We start from the raw sequence: 22977 nt of genomic DNA, 5'->3' as shown, positions 1-22977 counted from the left end.
AGCTGGAGCTGAGGAGCAGCTTAAAATGCCCCAGTTTCCTTCACATGTTCTCTGTGGTTGTGAATGCGTGTCAAATTGCCCAGTGGGAATGTGCAGAGCAGTGGGAGGTTGGGCTGTGTTGCTTTTGGACTTTGAGCATTGTGCCCTGCTGCTGCTGGAAAAAGGCACGTGAGTTTGAGTTATTCAGTCACTAGCTTTCGAAGGAGAAACTCTCCCGTATCTCCACTTTTCAAAGGAAAATGGTTCCTTAACTTAGCAGCAACAAATTATTCACACTCTTTATTTTTTAAAAACAACAACAACAAAACATTCCCATGTCAAAGAGACTCTGTGCCACAGCTGAATCCACAGCAGAGATTGAAATAACCTCATCTAAATTCTCATCTCTGTGTCCCGGTTTAAACACACACCCCCCCACTTCAGACAGCAGTGATCTTTGAGCCATCGGGTCTGAATTTCCTGGAAAGGAAACACGCCCATTTGCAGACGCAAAACTAAACCATCTCGCTCTTCCTGGCGAGGCAGCAGCCATGGCAGGGAGTCCGGCGCAGGATCTCTGTGACGAAGCCATTTGTTCCATCTGCCTAGAGTATTTCCAGGATCCAGTCATCATCCCGGAGTGTGGGCACAATTTCTGCAGATCCTGCCTGAGCCAGTGGTGGGAGAAATCTGAGGCGGAGGCTTCCTGCCCCCAGTGCAGAGAACAAATTAAGCAGAGGAACCTCATCCCGAATCAGCCCCTGGCAACTGTTTTGGAAACGCTGAGAGCCAAAGAACTCAGTCTTCAGGGCTGGGAAACGGTAGGAGGAAAGGAGAGACGGTGTGAGACACACCAGGAGCCCCTGAAACTCTTCTGCAAGGACCACAAAAGGCCCATCTGTCTGGTTTGTGACAGATCCAAGGAACATGAAAACCACAAGGTGATTCCTCTGGAGGAGGCTTCCCAGGAGTACAGGGTAGGAAATCACTCTGGATCATGATTTTGTCGACAAGGGAAATAGCTGCAGACATGTAGGGCCAGTGCTTTTTTTCCCTGGGGGGATGCATACCCCTAAACATTTTGTGAATCTTTGTAATTTTGTCCATCTACTGTATTTATTTTCCCCGGTTTGAACTATAAAATCATGATTTTCGTGAGTCAAAATGAGAGTACCCCTAAACATATATTTTAGGGGGAGGGGAGCACTGAGTAGGACCTACAACAAAATTTCCCCCACTTTACCAAAAGTGATTTCTCCAGGAGGCATTCCTGTGCAGCGTTGTAAAATCCTGCTTGCCTGTTGAATTTAACTATTTTAAAAAATAATAATAATTATCCTCTCTACGAGAGTGCACAAATCCTCATTTGAAATCTAAAAAAGTGATTTAAAAGTTGAGTATTGCTTGATGCTTTAACTCGTATAATAGATCTATTGTTCTGAGACTTTGATTAAAGCAAAACAAATTTTGGGACCTCAATACATGGAAAATGTACCCCCAAAAAGTACTGTGGTACCTCTGGTTACGCACTTAATTCGTTCCGGAGGTCCGTTCTTAACCTGAAACTGTTCTTAACCTAAGGTTACCAGATGTCCCTGTTTACCGGGGACAGTCCCCGGATTTACAAACCAGTCCCCTGACAAAATCCTATCATTCCTACTGAAGTGGAAAACTGTCCCCGGATTCATTGAAAAAAATCTGGTAACCTTATCTTAACCTGAGGCGCGCCTTCGCTAATGGGGCCTCCCGCTGCCAGCGCAATACCGGCGCGCGATTTCCGCTCACACCCCGGGGCAAAGTTCGCTACCAGGAGACCTAGTTCCGGGCTAGCGAAGCTCGTTACCCGAAGCGTTCGTAAGGAGGACGGTACGTAACCCAAGGTTCCACTGTATAGATGAAAACAACCAAAGCAATCTCCCAAGGAAAATAAGAAGAGGGGGTTTGGGGGTTATGTTGCAAAAAAAAAGGACACTAAAGTAGAATTAAGGCAACACAAAGTGACTTTGCAAAAAGTCATGCTGTCTCAGTTTGGAGAAACCAGCTTGGACCTCTTAACACATTGGAGTTCACATAGTAGACTGAGAGAACAATAGGCTTGCATTCCTTCTTCCTAAGATGAGCGGAAGTGACTTCGCTAAGCCTGGAAGGACAGCTTTATCTATGGCAGGGGTAGGCAACCTAAGGCCCGGGGGCCGGATCCGGCCCAATCGCCTTCTCAATCCGGCCCGCAGACGGTCCAGGAATCAGCGTGTTTTTACATGAGTAGAATGTGTCCTTTTCTTTAAAATGCATCTCTGAATTATTTGTGGGGCATAGAAATTTGTCCATTCCCCCCCCCAAAAAAATATAGTCCGGCCCACCACATGGTCTGAGGGACCTTGGACCGGCCCATGGCTGAAAAAGGTTGCTAACCCCTGCTCTGTGGCATTAACCCCTTCATGCATTACTTAGATTTAAGTGGGTTGGTTATATGATGCTTGTTATGGCACAAAAAAATGTGTAGGCAACTGAACATCCAATCAAGTACTACCCCAAAGTGACCCTCTGCATGTGGGCTGGAGCAACTCCACTAGTAAGTGGGGCACACGATAGAGGTTTATGATAGGGTTGCCATATTTCAAGAAGTAAAAATCCAGACACAAAAAGTTGCTGAGCAAAACCCAGACATTCCGCCCTTGGAATCCTGGACATGTCTGGGGGGAAACAGAGCTAGGGCAACCCTGTTAGTTTCTGTTTGCCACTGAGCAGCTGCTTAGAGTCACAAGACTCTGTTTACATTCCAGAGACCGTCCAGGCTGTTGGAAGTCTCACGGAAGACAGGAGACGGATGTGATGTTTACTGGTTTCCTGTTCCTTTGTTCCTTTGCAATGTAGCCATAAATCTCATCACTTCCATGTGCTGCTTTGATTCTCTGCTGGATGAGAATGTGCCTGAGGCCTCATCAAAGGCTCAGGTCGTTAATTATCGTCGGAGGCGATTCCGAAGGACTCGGCCGGAGGAAGATGAGCTTTATCAGCTTGGCCGAGCGGAAATCCCGACAAACCCTAGTTTGTAGGATTGTGTGAGATGTGTCGAAAGTGGAGGGGTGGGTTAAATAGAAAACCTCAAGTTTCTCTGCTCAAACATGAGACGATTATTCAGAATCTGGACATGGGAAGGAGCTCCTTGTCTGCCCCATCTCGAGAAGTGTTGAACCCGTATTGAATCCAGTAGCCTCCTCACCCCACTTCTGTGTTATGGTGGAGGGAAGAGGGCACCTCAGAGACCTTAGCAAAAACACCCTGGGATGCCAGAGCAAGCATATCGATCAACTTGCCTGTTCCATGTATACGAAAACAATTAATAAATAAAAGTGGGAACCACACTGGAATTTTGTTTTCTCTTCAGGATCAGATCAGCAGCTGCTTAGACAATCTGAGGAAGAAGAAAGAGAAAACACTGGCATTTAAAGCGGACGTAGAAAAAGGAAGTCAAGAGCTGCTTGTAAGTTACTGTTCCTGGGAAGTGAAAAAGTGCTATTGTCTAAAAAAGGGGGGTTCCCAACCCTTTTGGACCAGTGGGCACATTTCAACTTTGGGGAGAGTGCTGGGGGCGCTCTTCACAAAATGGATGCCATGGGGAGTGTGGCTTCACTCAAAATGAGAGAGACTTATCCCATAATTCTTTCTAAATGAACATTTATTTAACTCCATTATTTCTTTGCTGTTTCACATTTCCTATCACTTGTGGAAAAGGTCTCCTTTTTCTTTCTGACATCTCCAACACGTGGCAGGGGTGGGATAATTTGTATTTATTTTGTTTATCTTTACTGGCATGGTGTACCACCTGCTCATTATTTTATAGCAATTTTCTGTTATCCCTGAATTCAAAGTAAGCCTATATTCAATTAACAATAACTTCTCCCACACTTCCAATTTCCCCAATGTTCTGGGATATTATACCATAAAATTCTTCTGGGTCTGTACTGTATTTCAAGAACGACTGATAACTTTTTACCAAAATGTTCACCAAATTTTCTCAAATTTGCTCAGCTTGATTAGGAGTTTTAATATAGTCTTGCAATTTAGAACAGATTCAAAAGCATTCAGACCATAAAGGATTGCTTCCCACCGTCCATCCCTTAATCTCTAAATATGAAATCATGTGGTCCTTGCCTAATTAGGGCCCAAATGCTAAACATATACTTTTTCTCCATTTTAAACTTGGAAACGTCCTATTCTATTATGTTTATTATTGATCCCAAGGGAGAAAATTTAGAGCTGAGCAAGCTTTTATATCAGTCCCATAACCTTACCAAATTAGAAAATAAACAATTTTCCAGCAAAAATGGTCTGTTGTATGTTCCCCATAATATTCTATTTAATGGTACTTCAATCAAATTTGGCTCATGTTTAGCTGTCTCCTCATAGACATTCATAATCCATTCTGCTACTCAATTTATTACAGCTGAAAAATACAAATCTGTTATATTTGGAAGTTGCAAACCTCTCTTCACATATAGCTCTGGCTTTCAGTCTCGGCTGGTTATTTTGACATTTAAATTTCGGTATCAGTTGCTGCCATTTATTCAGTACTGAAGACGATATTCTAACAGGTAGATGTTGTGAGAGAAAGTTACTTTTAGGCCGATCCTTCTGAAATCTGACTTCTGGACGCTGCAAAGCCAGACTGTATTTCTGATATTGTCCTCCTGTCTCTTCCTTCCACTTCCTTATCGCAGAAACAAATAGAAGCAGAGAAGGGAAAGATGGTGGCTGAGTTCAGGCGACTGCGCCAGTTTCTGGAAGAACAAGAGAAACTTCTTCTGGCCCAGGTGGAAGAGGTGGAGAAGGCGATCGCCAAGAAAAGGGAGGAGCACCTGGCCAGACTCTCCAGGGAACTCTCCTCTCTTGACAGCCTCATCCGGGAGATGGAGGAGAAGCGTTGGCAGCCAGCGAATGAACAACTGCAGGTGAGGCCTCCTTCTGACGCAGGGAGATCACTTCTGAATTCTGCCCCACATTTTAAAATGTTGATGAGAAGAAGAAGCTGAGTAGCGTATCTTGGCTACTTCCTCCCTGCTACTTGGTTTTTAACTTCCGGGAACTTTTGTGTTGTTCTACAGGGGAGCAGTCATATATGAGGGGCTGCTGCAGACTTAAGAACTCCCTCCCCAGAGAAGCCAGGCTGGCTCCTTCCTTTCTGTCCTTCCAGTAATAATAATAATAATAATAATAACAATAATAATAATAATAATAATAATAATAATAATAATAATAATAATAATTATTTATTATTTACACCCTCCCCATCTGGCTGGGTATCCCCAGCCACTCTGGGCAGCTGCCAACATAATGTTAAACATTAGAATCATAGAATCATAGAATCATAGAGTTGGAAGAGACCACAAGGGCCATCGAGTCCAACCCCGCTGCCAAGCAGGAAACACCATCAGAGCACTCCTGACATATGGTTGTCAAGCCTCTGCTTAAAGACCTCCAAAGAAGGAGACTCCACCACACTCCTTGGCAGCAAATTCCACTGTCGAACAGCTCTTACTGTCAGGAAGTTCTTCCTAATGTTTAGGTGGAATCTTCTTTCTTGTAGTTTGGATCCATTGCTCCGTGTCCGCTTCTCTGGAGCAGCAGAAAACAATCTTTCTCCCTCCTCTATGTGACATCCTTTTATATATTTGAACATGGCTATCATATCACCCCTTAACCTCCTCTTCTCCAGGTTAAACATGCCCAGCTCCCTCATTAAAAACTTCCCTAAACAGGGCTGCCTTCAGATGTCTTTTAAAAGTCAGTTACTTATTTACTTGACATCTGATGGGAGGATGTTCCACAGGGTGGGTGCCACTACCAAGAAGGCCTTATGTCTGGTTCCCTTTAACCAGTGGCAGAGGATGGGGTGTGTGGTGGGTGTGGCTCGTCCTGGGTGTCATCCCTGGGGGGGGGGGTTACATCACAGCACTGCTACCTCCGGGACGCTTGCTGTGGGTGGCGCCCCTGGTATGCCAGCCCCGCCCCCACGGGCACAGAGCAGCTAGCTCCGCCTCTGCCTGTAACCTCACTTTTCGCAGTGAGGGAACCGCCAGAAGACCCTCGGCACTAGACCTTGGTGTCCGGGCTGAACGATGGAGGTGGAGATGCTCCTTCAGGTATACTGGACCGAGGCCGTTTAGGGCTTTAAAGGTCAGCAACAACACTTTGAATTGTGCTCGGAAACGTACTGGGAGCCAAGGTAGGCCTTTCAGGACCAGTGTTATATGGTCTCGGTGGCCACTCCCAGTCACTTCCAGGTGAAAACCCTTTTATTCCAACAGGCTTTTGGGAACTGACTGCTTATAATGCTTGCGAACATGATCCCTAGCTTGTGAGCATGGCACCAGCATTCTGTGGGGCATGCTGACATCATGCGCGCATGTTGCGAGGCATGCAAGCACCGCATGTTGACGTCGTTTGGCCCAGCATGCATGGTCCTTTCTGGCCCATAGCTCTGGCTGGGTGACTATGAACTGCATTTCATGAATGCTAGGACGCCAAGACACTTAGAAGTTAGGTCATTCTAGGGAACTGAGACATCCCTGTTTAGCAACTAGATGGGGATGAGAATGTTTGGATAAGTCCAAATATTCAGAAAAAGTGAGCACTAGGGCTTGAACGAAGCATTCTGTATCAATGAAATTATTTGTTTCCATTACAATCTTGAATCTGTGGTTCTTTGATATTGCGTATGCCTCAGTTTGACTCAATTAGAATCAAATTTCTCTGCGTGTTTTAGAGGGGAGTGTTTTGCTTTGTGTTTTGCCAAAAGATAGATACGCCTCTCTGTCTCTCTGTCTCTCTCTCTCTCCCTCCCTCCTTCATTCAGACCCACACAGTATTCTGCAGAGAAGTGACCCAAATGACTTCTTTCTTTCCCTCTAGGATATTGGAAGCTTCTTACAGAGGTAAGCAGAAAATAAAAGAAAATGATCCTCTGACTATTGAGAGTAATTAATCTTTAAATATTAGGGTAATTAATTTTTAAATATTCCCTTAGAGAAATTAATTTTCAACAATACAACATGTTTCAGACTCCTGCAACCTCTTTCTCATCTACAAAATATGCAAACACGTTTTATGATAATGAAATACCCAGTCACCCATACCATTAATTATGGAAATACTGTACGCTGTATCATAATAATGTCTTAAAAGAGAGGGCAAGTTTTCACTGGGTAAGCCTTCCTTACCCTCATATAGTCTGTGCATTTGTTGTTTAGTCGTTTAGTCGTGTCTGATTCTTCGTGACCCCATGGACCAGAGAACGCCAGGCACTCCTGTGTTCCACTGCCTCCCGCAGTTTGGTCAAACTCATGTTTGTAGCTTCGAGAACACTGTCCAACCATCTCGTCCTCTGTCGTCCCCTTCTCCTTGTGCCCTCCATCTTTCCCAACATCAGGGTCTTTTCCGGGGAGTCTTCTCTTCTCATGAGGTGGCCAAATTATTGGAGCCTCAGCTTCAGGATCTGTCCTTCCAGTGAGCACTCAGGGCTGTGCATATATATAAACACACACACACTATTTTTCTCTTTTTAAATGATTAATTTTAAATGGGCCTAATCCTAAAAGCTCTCACTGTCCAATGATTTTATTTTTCATTCACTTCCAACAAATTAGATATTTCTTCTATATATCTTTGTACATTTGCTTCTATATATTTGCCTCTAGGTGTCCACCGTAACTTGTTAAATCGTATCTTATTTAAAAGTATTTCTAAAACTGCTAAATACAGTGGTGCCTCGCAAGACGAAAAGAATCCGTTCCGCGAGTCTTTTCGTCTTGCGGTTTTTTCGTCTTGCGAAGCAAGCCCATTGGCGGATTAGCGCTATTAGCGCTATTGACATTTTAAGGGCTAAAAACGGCTTTTTAAGGCTTAAGGGATTAGCGGTTTTGCTGCTAAAATGCTTTTAGCAGCTTAGCGCTTCAGGAAAAGGGGTTTTGGAGCGGAAAAAACCCCCCGAAAATTTTCGTCAATTTTCGTCTTGCGAAGCAAGCCCATAGGGAAATTTGTCTTGCAAAGCGCCTCTGAAAACGGAAAACCCTTTCGTCTTGCGGGTTTTCCGTCTTGCGAGGCATTCGTCTTGCGGGGCACCACTGTATTGAGAAATCTCTAAAGGGTGTGCAAAAATACAACATAACAGCCATAAAGCAGCATCATAATAACAGGAATGCAGTAATAAAAGGATCCAATCCAGGGGAGTTAGGTAGAGTCTGGTTAAATAGATAGGTGTTCACAAGATGTCTGAACACAGTAAAATCCCTGCTCTTCACTTCCTGTCACACATTCCATGATGTGGAGATTAACTGACACCAGGAAGAGCCATCTGGCTTTTCAGAAAGCTACTTGCCTTGGAAGCAGAGGTGGCCCAATATGTTTTGGTGCCTGAGGCGAACCAAAACACAGCACCCTCCCCTCTGCCAAGGAAAAAGGGGTGAGTGAAGATCTACAAGAGGAACAAGAGTAGAAGGAAGATCAACATTGAGATCTGCTGCCCCTGTGGATTCTGCCACCTGAGGCAGTCGCCTCACTTTGCCTCATGGGTGGGCCGGCCCTGATTGGAAGGAAGGTGGTTGATGTTGTTCTTCTCCATCAGGTCTCAGGCAAAGGAGAAGCTGGAGAACCTTCCTGCGCCTTTCCCCTCTGCACTGAAGTGGAAGATCTGGGATTTCTGCGATATAAATCCCTTTCTGGAAGGTGTCATGAAGCAGTTCAGAGGTACTAAGAATGGCTTCAATGGTTTTATAGTGGGCATTTAAAAAAGCAATATTCGTGGAAAGCTCCAGATCACTTGTAATATTAGCTGGGCCAGGAAGATGGAAGATGGGACAGCCAGCTGAAAAAGCAGCAATTTTATTTCATCAATGAAAGGGGAGTGATCCACCTGCAAACTACAAACAACCCAGCATTGCTGAACGGTGCAAGCCTTGCATTGTCAGAAAACATTGTTCCATCTGCTTCAGTATTGTCTACACTGACTTGCAGTTCATTCCCCTGGTTCAGGAAGGCTGAGCTTGCTTAGAGTGGCCTTTTCAGCAATGAAGCTGCTCAGACCAAGAACTTCTATTCACCCCTTCCTGTCTCTCAAACAGGCCTTGATTCACGCAGGTGCTTTAATACACCTCACAGCCTCTCATACTGCTAGCCAAGAGCTGGAGGGCCCCAAAGCTCATACCTGGGCTGCAGTCTGTTCAATTCCTGGGCACCCAAGAGGGGGGCAGGAGGTGACCAAGATCCAGTCAGTAACTCTGGCAAGTGAGATCTCTGATCCTGGGGCAGGGGTGTCTGGATCTGACAGCTCCTCAAGGCTGCTGGTGATGGAAAGATCTGTTGGATGGGAGGCAGTTTTTCTCTAAGGAGACACCATGTCCTTATTCTGGACATTGACACTAATACATCCCCCCTACTTATCCAAGCTGTAGTGGTGTGAAAGCCAACATGGTGGCTTCCAGATGTTTTTGACAACAACTCCCATCAGCCTCAGCCAGCATGGCCAGTGCTTAAGGATTATGGGACTTGTAGTCTGGAGGACACCTCTGGTTGCCTGACCTCTGATATAATGTTATGAGTTCGTATTGTTGTTACCAGATTGTTATAAGGACACTGGTGTGGCGCTAAGTCTCTGCTCCCTGTTCTTGTCTAGACTCTCTGGGATCAGGACTTCAGCTGAGAAAAGGTATGTCATTTCAGGGTCTGCTGGAAGCACAATTCCCGGGAGAGATGGGCTTTTTTCTCCAAGTGACCAGGCCATTGGAGCTTCTCTGTCCATGTCAATTTCCCCTGGCTAGCACTTTCTATGTCTGCCATACATGTTTCTGCCGCTTCCGATGAGCTATAACTTTTACCTGAGATTTCACATTCACCCTCTTCTACGGGCGGTGAGAATTTCCAAAGGGTTTCCTTTGGAATGAGGGCACTGAAAACATATGGCATCGTGCCATATTTGGCTTCATTTTCTTGTTGAATTTATATTCCTCACCCCTTTATCTCCAAGTTGCTCAAGGAGGCAATACAGACAGGTTGAACATGGGTGTTGGCACACGGCTTAAACACGAGCGGGCAAGTCCGCTGCCCCACATCAGATCTCCAGCAAGAGGCAGTCAACAGCATGAAATGCTGTAAGCATACAGAACCCAAACTCAAAGCCTTGTATGTCTGCCTCTGCCTCAAACTTCAGTTTTTCTTCATGGAGAGATACCTAGATGATATCCTTAGCTAAGTGTGTGGGGTGGAGGGACTCAGACCCCCATATCTGGACCTTCCCGATAATTTTAGCCATTTAGCCAGGAATCTCTCCGAACAAAATGATACTGTGCCAATTAGGCCTGTGAAGGGAGAGCTAACCAGCCCATAGTCCAGGCATCAGAAAACCAAATACAGTGGTACCTCGGGTTACATACGCTTCAGGTTACATACGCTTCAGGTTACAGACTCCGCCAACCCAGAAATAGTACCTTAGGTTAAGAACTTTGCTTCAGGATGAGAACAGAAATTGTGCTCCGGTGGCACAGCGGCAGCAGGAGGCCCCATTAGCTAAAGTGGTGCTTCTAGTTAAGAACAGTTTCAGGTTAAGAACGGACGTCCAGAATGAATTAAGTACTTAACTTGAGGTACCACTGTAGAAGGACATGTTTTCAACTAGTACTTAAAACTATGCAACATGGACAGACCCTCCAAGTGTCCCTATTTTCCAGGGCCATGTATGATTTTGAGAAGCCATCCCGATTTCTGATTTGATCCCAGAATGTCCCGCTTTTCCTTAAAGGGTAAAGGTACTCCTGCCCGTACGGGCCAGTCTTGCCAGACTCTAGGGTTGTGCGCTCATCTCACTCTATAGGCCGGGGGCCAGCGCTGTCCGCAGACACTTCCGGGTCACGTGGCCAGCGTGACAAGCTGCATCTGGCGAGCCAGCGCAGCACACGGAACACCGTTTACCTTCCCGCTAGTAAGCGGTCCCTATTTATCTACTTGCACCCGGGGGTGCTTTCGAACTGCTAGGTTGGCAGGCGCTGGGACCGAACGACGGGAGCGCACCCCGCCACGGGGATTCGAACCGCCGACCATGCGATCAGCAAGTCCTAGGCGCTGAGGTTTTACCCACAGCGCCACCCGCGTATTTTCACTGGAGAAATGTTGGAGGGTATGGAGTTATCCAAACCCTGAGCCGTCTGAAGGCAATCCTGTATAGGGAAGCTTTTTAAAAATGTTTAATGTTTTGTTATGTTTTTATGTATGTTGGAAGCTTCCCAGCATAACTGGGGCAACCCAATAAGATGTGTGGGGTATAAATAGTAAAATTATCATTACAGAACGGGACGTCCCTATTTTCATCGGAGAAATGTTGGAATGCACTGGGCTACTATTACTGAGAAAACAATCGTTCAGTATTTAATAATGTTAAAGTCACAGACATGTCACTTAATAAAAGTCATGGCCCTTAGTCCAGCCATTTATTGGCCTGGTCTTTGTTGAAATCTTGGCTAAATGTTTTAGCTATGGATCACTGGGTAGCCTTTAGACAAGCCACTCTGAAATATGGAGATAATAATAATCCTGATTTGCCTTACAGAGTTGCTGTAAACATCATAATTATATAATGCATGTGCGATGCTTTAAACACTTGAAAGCATGGCACGCATGTGAATACCTGAAGGAGCATCTCCACCCCCATCGTTCTACCCGGACACTGAGGTCCAGCGCCGAGGGCCTTCTGGCGGTTCCCTCGCTGCGAGAAGCCAAGTTACAGGGAACCAGGCAGAGGGCCTTCTCAGTAGTGGCACCCTCCCTGTGGAACGCCCTCCCACTAGATGTCAAACAGAAAAACAACTACCAGACTTTTAGAAGACATCTGAAGGCAGCCCTATTTAGGGAAGCTTTTAATGTTGAATAGGTTGTTGTATTTTAGTGTTTTGTTGGAAGCCGCCCAGAGTGGCTGGGGAAACCCAACCAGATGGGCAGGGTATAAATAATAAATAATAATAATAATCTTTATTATAAACCAAAGGAAGCATCTCAGTCCCGGATGAGGTCCTGTTGATTTCAGAGGGCGTTGTTTTTCCGTATTACGTGTCTAGAGAAAAGTCAAGTCTCCCAGCTGACCTGGTTCGCCTTCTCTTTCCTCATCTGCCCCCACAGAAAATGTAACTTTGGATCCCGACACAGCAAATCCCTGGCTCCTCTTGTCTGAGGATCGTAAGAGTGTGAGGCGAGGAGGAGAACGTCAAGTTCTGCCCGACAGACCTGAGAGATTTAACAACTATTATTACGTTCTGGGTCGCGAGGGGTTCACAGCAGGCAGGCATTTCTGGGAAGTCACCGTGGGGAGCGATGAGGGGTGGGCTGTGGGGGTTGCCAAAAGTTCTGTCCAGAGGAAGCAGGTGATCACTGCTGGTCCCGAAGAAGGGGTCTGGGATCTGGGGAAGTGGGGAGGCGCTTACAGGGCTGCCTGTCTCGGTTCACGGACGGTTCTGCCCCTGAGTTGCGAGCCCAGGAGGATCCGAGTGACCCTGAACTGTGAAGGGAGGCGGATGGCCTTTTACGATGCTGATAGAGCAGCCCGCCTCTGCACGTTCTCAGCAGCCTCCTTCTCAGGAGAGACCCTCCAGCCCTTGTTTTCTGTGTTCAGTAAGGGCCATCTAAACCTGGCTGCCTAAGGGTGGAGGCAGACAAGACGGGGGAACCCCCTGCTGTTGCCACACGCATGCTGCTTCCTTCTCAGGAATGAGCTCTGAGGTTACTTTCTCCCCAAGGAGAAGCCATATTTGTAGAACAGTGGCTGGCTGGCTCTTTCACCGCTTGTCCTGCTCAGGCCAGGTGTCTAGAAAGCCTGTAGACCCTGTCCCATGCTTCAGTCAGGGTTTCCTCGGGAGTCTGTGGCCTGGGTTGGTTATGAAACTCAGATGTAAGAAAGAAATTCCTATGCCCGCTTAGGTCTTTCACTAATCTTCCAAAGATGGTCACGTTCACCTTGTAGGTGATGCTGGAAGCAGGATGGTGCTGATCTAAGGAACTCCAGGGGATGGTGGTACATATCTATGTATACAATTATTTCCATTGAAATAATCTGCAGCTAACAATTGGGCAGATCCATCTATAGATTTTTAGAGAGCACCTCTGCTTGTACTTTGTGTGTCTGTTCATATTTGGGGTTTTTCGTGTGTTAACCCCAGTGTGGTGTAGTGGTTAAGAGCGATAGACTCGTCAGAGATCACAAAGAAAGGAATATATGATAATAATAACAACAAGAAGATGAGGAAAATAACAAAGAGACTATCTGGACAGAACTGGATAGAACTGTTCAATTCAAGCAGCTGCAGCAAGAGTGAAGTGTGGATCCCTTTCAGAGCTTGAAGTATGGGTACCCCCCAACAAAAATTTTAAAAATTTGGCTGTATAATTTGGAACTAATGTGATTTGGAATTAATGTGATTTGATTGGCCTGTTAATAAAAATTATATTTTTTTTAAAAAAGAGCGATAGACTCGTAATCTGGGGAACCGGGTTTGCGTCTCCGCTCCTCCACATGCAGCTGCTGGGTGACCTTGGGCTAGTCACACTTCTCTGAAGTCTCTCAGGCCCACTCACCTCACAGAGTGTTTGTTGTGGGGGAGGAAGGGAAAGGAGATTGTTAGCCGCTTTGAGACTCCCTAGGGTAGTGATAAAGTGGGATATCAAATCCAAACTCTTCTTCTTTTATCAAAGATTTTGCTTCCTGTTGCTCTTTTGTCATTGGCACCTCAAAAATCGTAACAGCCTCTCGCCACCAAGGAAACACAACGAGCGAATAGTAAGAGAACCTACACAAGGAACACTGACGCAAAACCCCACACATACACTAAGTAGAAGAATAGAAACATAAACACCCTACTCACCATTCCCCCTGTTATAAGAATAATAATGGGCCCGTATCCATTGTATGCTACACTGATGCTTACTCACCATTTTACTGTACCCTCAATTGTATGTGTCCTTATATGCTACACTGATATGATTTGGTTCACAATGTCCTGTATCAAATGTACGTAGACTATGTTCCCCTTCTGCTCTTCCGTTACATTCTCTTTCGTTGCATCGTTGACTCTAAAAGCTCAACTTACTGCTGTCTTACTGCTGTAACAATATATTTATTTGCATACATATTGCCAAATTTGTCACATATCCGTACTATGTAAAAATGGCTGCCTAATCATACCAAAGGCATGGGTTCCCTTTCACCAATGCACGCATTGGGGAGCAAATAAATTACCGTTTTTTCACTCCATAAGATGCACAGACATTTCCCCTTACTTTTTAGGAGGAAAAAAGTGTGCCTTATGGAGCGAAAAATACGGTAGCCTACTTAGACAGCGCCTCGTCTGACATCTTCTGTTTTTTCTAACTTCTCATTGTTCTGTATTGAAAATCAAAGGCATCAATGTAAGAGTTTTCTTTTGTTCTGAATTCTCCTCCATCGCCTGTTACGTGAGTGGGAACCCTGTCACCAACAGTCATTCTTTTAATAAAAGATCAGGCTTACAGCCGCTTTGCTTTAATTATTCTGGTTTGGTCTCTGTTCTTCACATCCCGACCAAGAAGAGCCTCAATTTCTGCTCTCTTCAGAGTGTCCAATTCTGATAAAGGAACTTGGACTTATTTTGTGGGACCCCTTCAGTTATTTACGACACCCCTCTCCCCCTCCCTTCTTCTAACCTAACATTGTGTGTAACACTAACTTGTCTCACAACAAATGAAACAGAATGGTAGAACACACAACCTGAAAAATGAGACAACGCACGTGTTTCTGTACACTAAGAAATCTTTAATAAAAATATAAAAAAAGAAAAGTGTAACAGCCTCATACACCACATAATCCTGCCTCCAGGAACTGCAGTGACATAGGCAAGGTATGAGATCCCATGTAATCCTCACAGCAACCCAGTGAGGTAAGACAGGCTAAGTGGAGAGGTGCTGACTTACCCAGGCCTCGCAGAAAAACCCACAGTCCCTTGCTATCAGGAATGCTGATGAGGCAGCGTTGGCTGGCATGGAGAGAGGCCTTCACTTGAATGTGCCACAAATCCCTCAGACCTTCCCACTCGACAGGAAGTGTGAGGAGAGGGGCTTCGAGTCCCTAAATGGGATTTGTGTTACCTCAACTTTTGCCCAACCACCTTTCCCAAACTAGCTGTTCTCTATGAAGAGGGAGAAAAAAGAAATACTTTCCTTATTTTATTTTGCTGGGGGGGTGGATGTTAGAATTCCTGCTCCGTGATTGCAGTCATGGGATTTTTGTCTATCACATGACGGTGTATGTTTTGACTCCACAAAGTGGGAAGTGACGGAGACAGGATGTTTGTGTTACTGTGTTCCGTGAAGTGGGACTATTGTCCTTTGTTCTTTTTCTCTTTGCTGCCCGATGCTAGAGAGAGAGGGAGCCATGTTGCAGTGCTCCTATATGTAAATAAAGTAGATTAGCCAAAATGCTGAGTTGCTGAGGTCTGTCATGCAAGCTGTGAAGACTCTGCGGATCCCTAAGTGTACCGATGTCTGTTGCCATCGGTCGCTGTGATGTCCAGGCAGAAAAAAGCTTTTGAAGCTCCCGAACGAAAGACCAGGAGGGAGGGAACATGCCAGTCGGGCATGTGTCTCTGCCAGAGTCCTACTAGAGAGTAGGACGAGCTCCTGACAGGGAATACATCATCCATACCATAAAGATCCCTCATTGATAAGATGACTGCTGATGTTCCTTCCACCTCCATGATTCTATCAACAAACTATGAGCAGTGTTTTAATGCAAGTGGAAAGCATTTGGTGTCATAAGAACGTAAGAGGAGCTCATCAAGATGAGTGGGATGTAATCCACTGAGAGCAGTCAAGTACAACATTCCTTGTTTTGCTAGAGTGGACAAGCAAGGGAATGTTCGGTCCAGCCGGTCCAAACTTCCTGTTCCTCCTGGTCTGGAGCATCCTTCCTTGCATGTGACTAGTGGGTGGGCGTGACCTTTCCAGACCTGGTAAAAGGACAAGGCATGCTGCCACTCTCTCTCTTTTCCATCTTCCTTTCATCCTACAAACTTCCCAGACTACTAACTGCAGTCACTAGGTCAACCCACATATGGGGTAGACCTGTTTCTATATGTTTGTAACTTTAAGCCTAAAGCCTGCCTTCAGAGATCACACTGTGCTCTGCCTGATCGTGAGTAAACTTTCTTTTTATTGCTTATGAATAAGACTGTGGTGTCTTTATTCTTTTAGGAGGGATTCAAGGGGTCTTACCAGGAAAATATTAGAACACATTTCAATCTGGACAAGCCAGATTGAATTGCGTATTGTCTTAAGAAACTCACACAAGTTTGCAACTAGTTTTCTGCTGTGTAAAGGGGAATGCACTCTGCTAAGTAAAGGAACTTGCTAGCACATGTTAGGAAGGATAAAGGTAAAGGTAAAGGTCCCCCTGCCCGTACGGGCCAGTCTTGACAGACTCTAGGGTTGTGCGCCCATCTCACTCAAGAGGCCGGGGGCCAGCGCTGTCCGGAGACACTTCCGGGTCACGTGGCCAGCGTGACATCGCTGCTCTGGCGAGCCAGAGCCGCACACGGAAACGCCGTTTACCTTCCCGCTAGTAAGCGGTCCCTATTTATCTACTTGCACCCGGTTAGGAAGGATACTACCAGTAATAAACAATATATCCTCTCCTGCCACCCTGAACATTCCCACAAGATGCTTATGGCAGGGCTGGGTCGAAGGTAGATCTACTGACAGATCTCCAGTGACTGCAGAATATCACCGGTGGTTTCCAGCTGCCAACTGTCTTAACACAGCAACAACTCAAGAGCTCACCATCACTGCAAAAGCTGCTGGAGGAAGGAAACCAGGCGTGAATTAATGTGCGGATCTCTTGAGCTTGGCTCTGGTGCTGATCGCAAATTCCTAGGCTGAGCGCATGCTCAGAGGCACCCTGTTCCTCAAGAGACCACCTTGGCTGTGAGTCCTGGAAAATGACCCTCAGGATCCCTCCCAACTCACAAGGGCAGGGATCTTGGATGTCCCTTAGTGCAGTCTCAGGTTGTTTAGCCTGAGCTTCCACAGCCACTGCCCGCCAGGATCCCCTATGGGCAGGATTGGCAGCAACAGCGGCAGGTATGTTCTAGAGTAATATTTTATTTTATTGCTAATCATGCTGCTTTAAATGCGCATTTCATATTTGACTTCCTTTAGTCATGCTTTCTTTTGAAATGTTTAATTTTCGCGTTAACTTTGCTGCATTAAGTACGCTCTGTAATCGACCTTTGCAATGACATCTTTAAGAGGATATTTTAGTTGCCTGCTAATTATGCTGCTTTGAATGTATACTCTCTCCGTGTGTGTGTGTGTGTGTGTGTGTGTGTGTGTGTGTGTGAGAGAGAGAGAGAGAGAGAGAGAGAGAGAGAGAGAGCGCAAGAACCATACAGGTGGGAGGAGCTTAAGAGGCTCAAATTCATTCACTGACTTTTAGTGCGGTTTGAGGATGTTGTGAAGTCCATAACAATACAAAAAAGTCACTTATCTCCAGCTGTCATCGGAAAATGCCTGCCTAAATGAACAGCCAGCCACGAACGATTGCCCTGTTGTTGTTTTAAAAAAATTCATTGTAAGAGACTCAGGAGAGATCTTGCGTCACCTCCTTCCTGCAAAGGAAACACGCCCTGTTGCTGGCAGACAGGAAAGAAAGCGAAACCAACTCTCTCTTCCGGGCGAGGCAGCAGCCATGGCTGCTTCCGAGGGTCCCGTGCAAGATCTCTTCGAGGAAGCCACTTGCTCCATCTGCCTGGAGTATTTCAAGGATCCAGTGATCATCCCGGAGTGCGGGCACAACTTCTGCCGAGCCTGCCTGATCCAGTATTGGGGGAAATCCGAGGCAAACGCTTCCTGCCCTGAATGCAGGAAAACAGTTCAGCCGAGGCACCTCATCCCCAATCGGTCGCTGGCAAATGTTGCGGAAAAAGCCAAGATGCTCCGTGGGGATTTCTGTGGAAGAAAGCGGGCAGAAGGAAAGGAAAGAGTCTGCGAGAAGCACCAGGAGCCGCTGAAGCTCTTCTGCAAGGAGGATGAAAGCCCCATCTGTCTGGTGTGTGAAAGATCCAAGGAGCACAAGAGCCACGAGGTGGTTCCTCTAGAGGAGGCGTCCCAGGATTACATGGTAGGAAACGGCAATGGGTTTTGATGGGGGAGGGCAGGGCAGGGCTGGGTGACACGAGAGAGCAAAAATTGTGGGAAATGTTTATAATTTATTATGATTCAATTTGTAAATGTCTCTGCTTTCCTCCAAGGAGGAAGACCCCCCCCCCCAACACAAACACACACAGGTTATAGTATTTATTGTATTTTAGTGTTTTGTTGGAAGCCGCCCAGAGTGGCTGGGGAAACCCAGCCAGATGGGCGCGGTATAAATAATAAATGATTATTATATTATTATTCTCTGCTCTAATGTCGAATAGCTCTTCAAAACCTGGAGCTTGAGTTGGTCTGAAGCAGTCTCTCAAGGGGATGGAGGGAGTGATGTCAAACCCATATTGGATTTGGTTGTCTTATTCAATCCACTGGGATAAATAAGTGGGAATCTCCACAAAAGACCCTGGAATGCAGGACAGCCATATTGTTCAACTTCCCTCTTGCATGCATCCTAAAACTCAGCAGGAAAAGAAAATAGAACCAGACTGGAATGTTGTTTTGTCTTCAGAACCAGATCTGTAGGTGCTTAGGCCATCTGAGGAAGGAGAGGGAGAAGATCATGGCATTTAAAATGGACGCTGAAGAGGAAAGCCAAGACCTGCTCGTAAGTGTCAACATCCCTGGGAAGCAGAAAAGTATTGTTACAAGCACCCCGCTCTCTGAGCGGTGAAAGCACTTCCCTCCGGTTCAGTTTGATTCCCCCCCCCCCTTGGTATTTGTGATACATGGTTTTATTTACACATCTGTAGGCTGAGCATAATGGGACGCGGGTGGCGCTGTGGGTTAAACCACAGAGCCTAGGACTTGCCGATCAGAAGGTTGGCGGTTCGAATCCCCGCAATGACGGGGTGAGCTCCCGTTGCTCAGTCCCTGCTCCTGCCAACCTAGCAGTTCGAAAGCACGTCAAAATGCAAGTAGATCAATAGGTACTGCTCCGGCGGGAAGGTAAATGGTGTTTCGGTGTGCTGCGCTGGTGCTGTGCTTAGTCCTGCTGGCCACATGACCCGGAAGCTGTACGCCGGCTCCCTTGGCCAATAAAGTGAGATGAGCACCGCAACCCCAGAGTCTGTCACAACTAGACCTAATGGTCAGGGGTCCCTTTACTTATTTGGAATGGCCAGAACTCCCACCAAAAAAAGTTCAGAAAAGAGCATTCCTAAGTGGTGGGTGGGTGTATGCAAGGTTTTGTGAACATTGGTGTGAGTTCTCCGAAATGTCAAAAGAGCCCTTTTAAGGGAATTCTCTTACCTGATCTGAGGCTGCAAAGTCAGGCTATATTCAATCCTGCTGTTGGCAAGCTGTCCTTATTTTTCTGCCTACTTGTTGCAGAATCAAATGGGAGCAGAGATGGAAAAGGCAGTGGCTGAGTTCAGACGTCTACACCAGTTTTTGGAAGAACAAGAGAAGGCTCTGCTGGCCCAGATGGCAGAGGTGGAGAAGGAGATCGCCAAGAAAAGGGAGGAGCACCTGGCCAGACTCTCCAGGGAACTCTCCGCTTTTGATAGTGCCATTTGGGAGATGGAGGAGAAGCTTCAGGAACCAGCGAGTGAACTCCTGCAGGTCAGGCCTGGTCTTGCTTCTGAGCTTCCTAACTAACTGGTTGTGGGATGCTGAGTCCGAGGGCCCTTGCTTGCCAGTTCACAGATGGGATGGACTTTCCATCACTTGGCATCTTTCTCATCTTGAAGGTTGATGTTTAGAGGTTAATGAAAAAGCAGAAGGGCCCGTCTTCCTGGGCCAACTCATAATCAGTATAAAGGTATTGAGAGAATAATCCTCTCTCTTTTCCCACCCTGTCTTCCTCTCCCCCCCTTCTGTCGCTCTGAATTGCCTACACTGAATTCAGTCTCTTCTTTCCTTCCAGGACATTGGGAGCTTCTTGTGGAGGTAAGCAAACAAAAAACACTTCAGGTTGGTCGGAAAACTCATTGCACTTGTGGAAAAACTGTTATTCCTCCCCCACCCCCCCACCCCGTTCTCTCTTTTAAAATGGTTTACGTTAAATGATTCTAGTCCTCGGTGTCTAAAGACCCTATGATTCATTTATTTCCAGAAAATGATAAAACATCTATTTTTACATTGTAGCATAATCCTTTTGCTTCTACATATAATAAGTCCTTGCCTTTGGGGCTGCATATAATTTGTGCAGTACAGTGGTACCTTGGGTTACATACGCTTCAGGTTACATACACTTCAGGTTACAGACTCTGCTAACCCAGAAATAGTGCTTCAGGTTAAGAACTTTGCTTCAGGATGAGAACAGAAATCGTGGTTCGGTGGTGCGGCGGCAGCAGGAGGCCCCATTAGCTAAAGTGGTGCTTCAGGTTAAGAACGGACCTCCGGAACAAATTAAGTACTTAACCCGAGGTACCACTGTACAGCGAAACCTCAGCTCCCAAACAGTCAAAAACCGAAAGTGTCTGTTCCGGTTTTTGAACGTTTTTTGGAAGCCAAACGTCTGGTGCGGCTTTTGATTGGGTGTAGGAAGCTCCTGCAGCCAATAAGAAGCCACGCCTTGGTTCCTGAACCGTTTCAGGAGTCAAACAGACTTCCAGAACGGATTACGTTTGGGAACCAAGGTTCCACTGTAGATCTGCAAGCCACCTGCCCGCTGCTTTTCATCATGTGCTAAAAACCCTGATCTCGGCTCACTATGATGTGCAGATGAGCTGACATCAAGATGAGGCACCGGGCTTTTCAGAAAGCTCTTTGCGTTACAGGGATGATGAGTTGACCTCGTTTTTCTGCCCTAGGTATCGGGAGAAGTTCGAGGATCCCCCTATTGCTTTTCCTCCTGCCCTGAAGTGGAAGATCTGGGACTTCTGCGATATAAATCCCTTTCTGGGGGGTGTCATGAAGCAGTTCAGAGGTACCAAGAATGGTTTCCATGGTTAATAGTGGGCATTTAAGAAGAAATGTTCAAAACAGACTGGTTATCTAAAATGATGGAATACTTCCATATTGCCGAACTAACAGGGAGGATAAGAGGAGATATGGTACAAAAAGTGAATAAGGAGCGGGCTATCTTTAAGGAATGCATCAAAATTTATGGGGGGAAAGTAGAATTTCTGACAGATATTGAGTGAATCCAGAAAATGATTAGAGTGAAAGGAGAGCAAAGTCAAGATAGAAGAGATTAAAGAAATAATGAAACGTGTTTAAGTTAGTTGGAAAAATAAAGTAGCGTAACAAGAACGGCTGGAGGTCAAGTCACGTGGTGAGTGTCTGTGTGGGGTAGGTATGTTGATATGTACAGTATAAGGTAAAGGTAAAGGTACCCCTGCCCGTACGGGCCAGTCTTGACAGACTCTAGGGTTGTGCGCCCATCTCACTCAAGAGGCCGGGGGCCAGCGCTGTCCGGAGACACTTCCGGGTCATGTGGCCAGCGTGACATCGCTGCTCTGGCAAGCCAGAGCCACACACGGAAACGCCGTTTACCTTCCCGCTAGTAAGCGGTCCCTATTTATCTACTTGCACCTGGGAGTGCTTTCGAACTGCTAGGTTGGCAGGCGCTGGGACCAAGCGACGGGAGCGCACCCCGCCGCGGGGATTCGAACCGCCGACCTTTCGATCGGCAAGCCCTAGGCGCTGAGGCTTTTACCCACAGCGCCACCCGTGTCCCATGTAGAGTATAGGTAGGTATTATATAGAGTAATGTAGGTATGTTTTATGTTATGAGAATAAGGTAGTGTGTTATGTATGTGTATTGTGTAAATGTATATGTATATGTAAATAAATTGGGGGGGGGGGGATAAGAAAAAATGTTCATAAAAGGCTCCAGGTTGCTTGTCATATTAGCAGTGTGAGGAAAATGGGAGTGCTGAGTGTTTAAGGAAAAGGCAATTATCTTCCATTATGGAAAAAGGCTCTGCTCATAGCTCCCTCCTACAAAATGGAATCTGCTCATTTATACCTATTAGTTCTTCGGCATCTGCCATTGCTTAAGGATAGGAGCAGGGAGTGAATCGGCAAAGGAACCTGCCTCAGGTTGAGTCAGGCCATTGCTCGATCGCACCCCGTATTGTCTACGCTGGCTGGCAGCCACTCCAGGATTCCAGGCAGGAGTCTCTCCCATCCCAATCTGGAGATTCCAGGCGTTGAACCGGAGACAATTCTTGTGTCAAGCTCTTCTATTAAGCCATGGCCATTCCCTGCCACAAGCAGTAAAGGTAAAGGGACCCCTGACTATTAGGTCCAGTCGTGGCCAACTCTGTTACCTTCCCGCCGGAGCGGTACCTATTTATCTACTTGCACTTTGTGCTTTTGAACTGCTAGGTGGGCAGGAGCAGGGACCGAGCAACGGGAGCTTACCCCATCGTGGGGATTCGAACCGCCGACCTTCTGATCGGCAAGCCCTAGGCTCAGTGGTTTAGACCACAGCGCCACCCGCATCCTGCCACCCACCACAAGCAGTGGGCACTGCTAAAGAATAGCCCATCCTCCCAACGACAGCAAACATCTCAAGGAAAAAGCAAATACACCCCATCCACTCTGCATGGAGGCCTGACTTTATTTCCCAACTGAAAAGGGGACTTCTCAAATCACTTAGCCTGAATTCAGCCTGATCTTTTATTTCCCTTCCCTCCCCCTCCCCTTTTATGAAGGTCACCCGCTCTGAGACCCCACAGCTAATTCTCCCCTGGCCTCCTCGCTGGCCCAAGTAGGACCAATTCAGCCAGCTGGCCCTGGGGATTATCTAATTGCTTATTTCCCCTAAATTGATCTCTGAATTTTGAATTTTATTGTTATTCATGTTTTTATATTGTATTTTATGCTGCTTTT

General features: G+C 46.2%; 2 protein-coding genes across 2 annotated transcripts in view; both read left to right on the top strand.

Annotated features, from left to right (window-relative positions):
- On the top strand, window positions 1–14537 carry LOC310670579 (zinc finger protein RFP-like). The gene is made up of 7 exons (XM_083426142.1): window positions 1–956; window positions 3368–3463; window positions 4701–4931; window positions 6892–6914; window positions 8603–8724; window positions 9650–9682; window positions 12142–14537. Exons 1-7 carry the CDS (start codon window positions 531–533, stop codon window positions 12657–12659), a joined length of 1449 nt encoding a protein of 482 aa, XP_083282268.1. The 5' UTR covers window positions 1–530; the 3' UTR covers window positions 12660–14537.
- A 2894-nt stretch (window positions 14538–17431) lies between these two features.
- The window catches only part of LOC310672923 (uncharacterized protein), a 28761-nt gene continuing 23215 nt past the window's right edge, over window positions 17432–22977 (top strand). The window contains exons 1-5 of the mRNA XM_083430607.1: window positions 17432–18163; window positions 18704–18799; window positions 19525–19755; window positions 20060–20082; window positions 20949–21064. Of these exons, the coding sequence (XP_083286733.1) occupies window positions 17732–18163; window positions 18704–18799; window positions 19525–19755; window positions 20060–20082; window positions 20949–21064 (898 nt within the window). The 5' untranslated portion in view covers window positions 17432–17731. The remainder of the gene's footprint in view (window positions 18164–18703; window positions 18800–19524; window positions 19756–20059; window positions 20083–20948; window positions 21065–22977) is intronic.

This window comes from Podarcis tiliguerta (assembly GCF_965153285.1).
Source record: "Podarcis tiliguerta genome assembly, chromosome: 2".
In the NCBI taxonomy this organism is placed as follows: Eukaryota; Metazoa; Chordata; class Lepidosauria; order Squamata; family Lacertidae; genus Podarcis; species Podarcis tiliguerta.
The sequence above is the reverse complement of the archived record's forward strand: the minus strand, read 5'-3'. Positions and strand labels throughout refer to the sequence as shown.

Excerpts from the sequence above, each read along its gene's own strand:
- LOC310670579 (XM_083426142.1), top strand. The coding sequence starts at position 531 with ATGGCAGGGAGTCCGGCGCAGGATCTCTGTGACGAAGCCATTTGTTCC. Across the intron at positions 3,464-4,700 it reads AAGGAAGTCAAGAGCTGCTT|AAACAAATAGAAGCAGAGAA; the intron begins GTAAGTTACTGT and ends TCCTTATCGCAG. Across the intron at positions 4,932-6,891 it reads CAGCGAATGAACAACTGCAG|GATATTGGAAGCTTCTTACA; the intron begins GTGAGGCCTCCT and ends CTTTCCCTCTAG.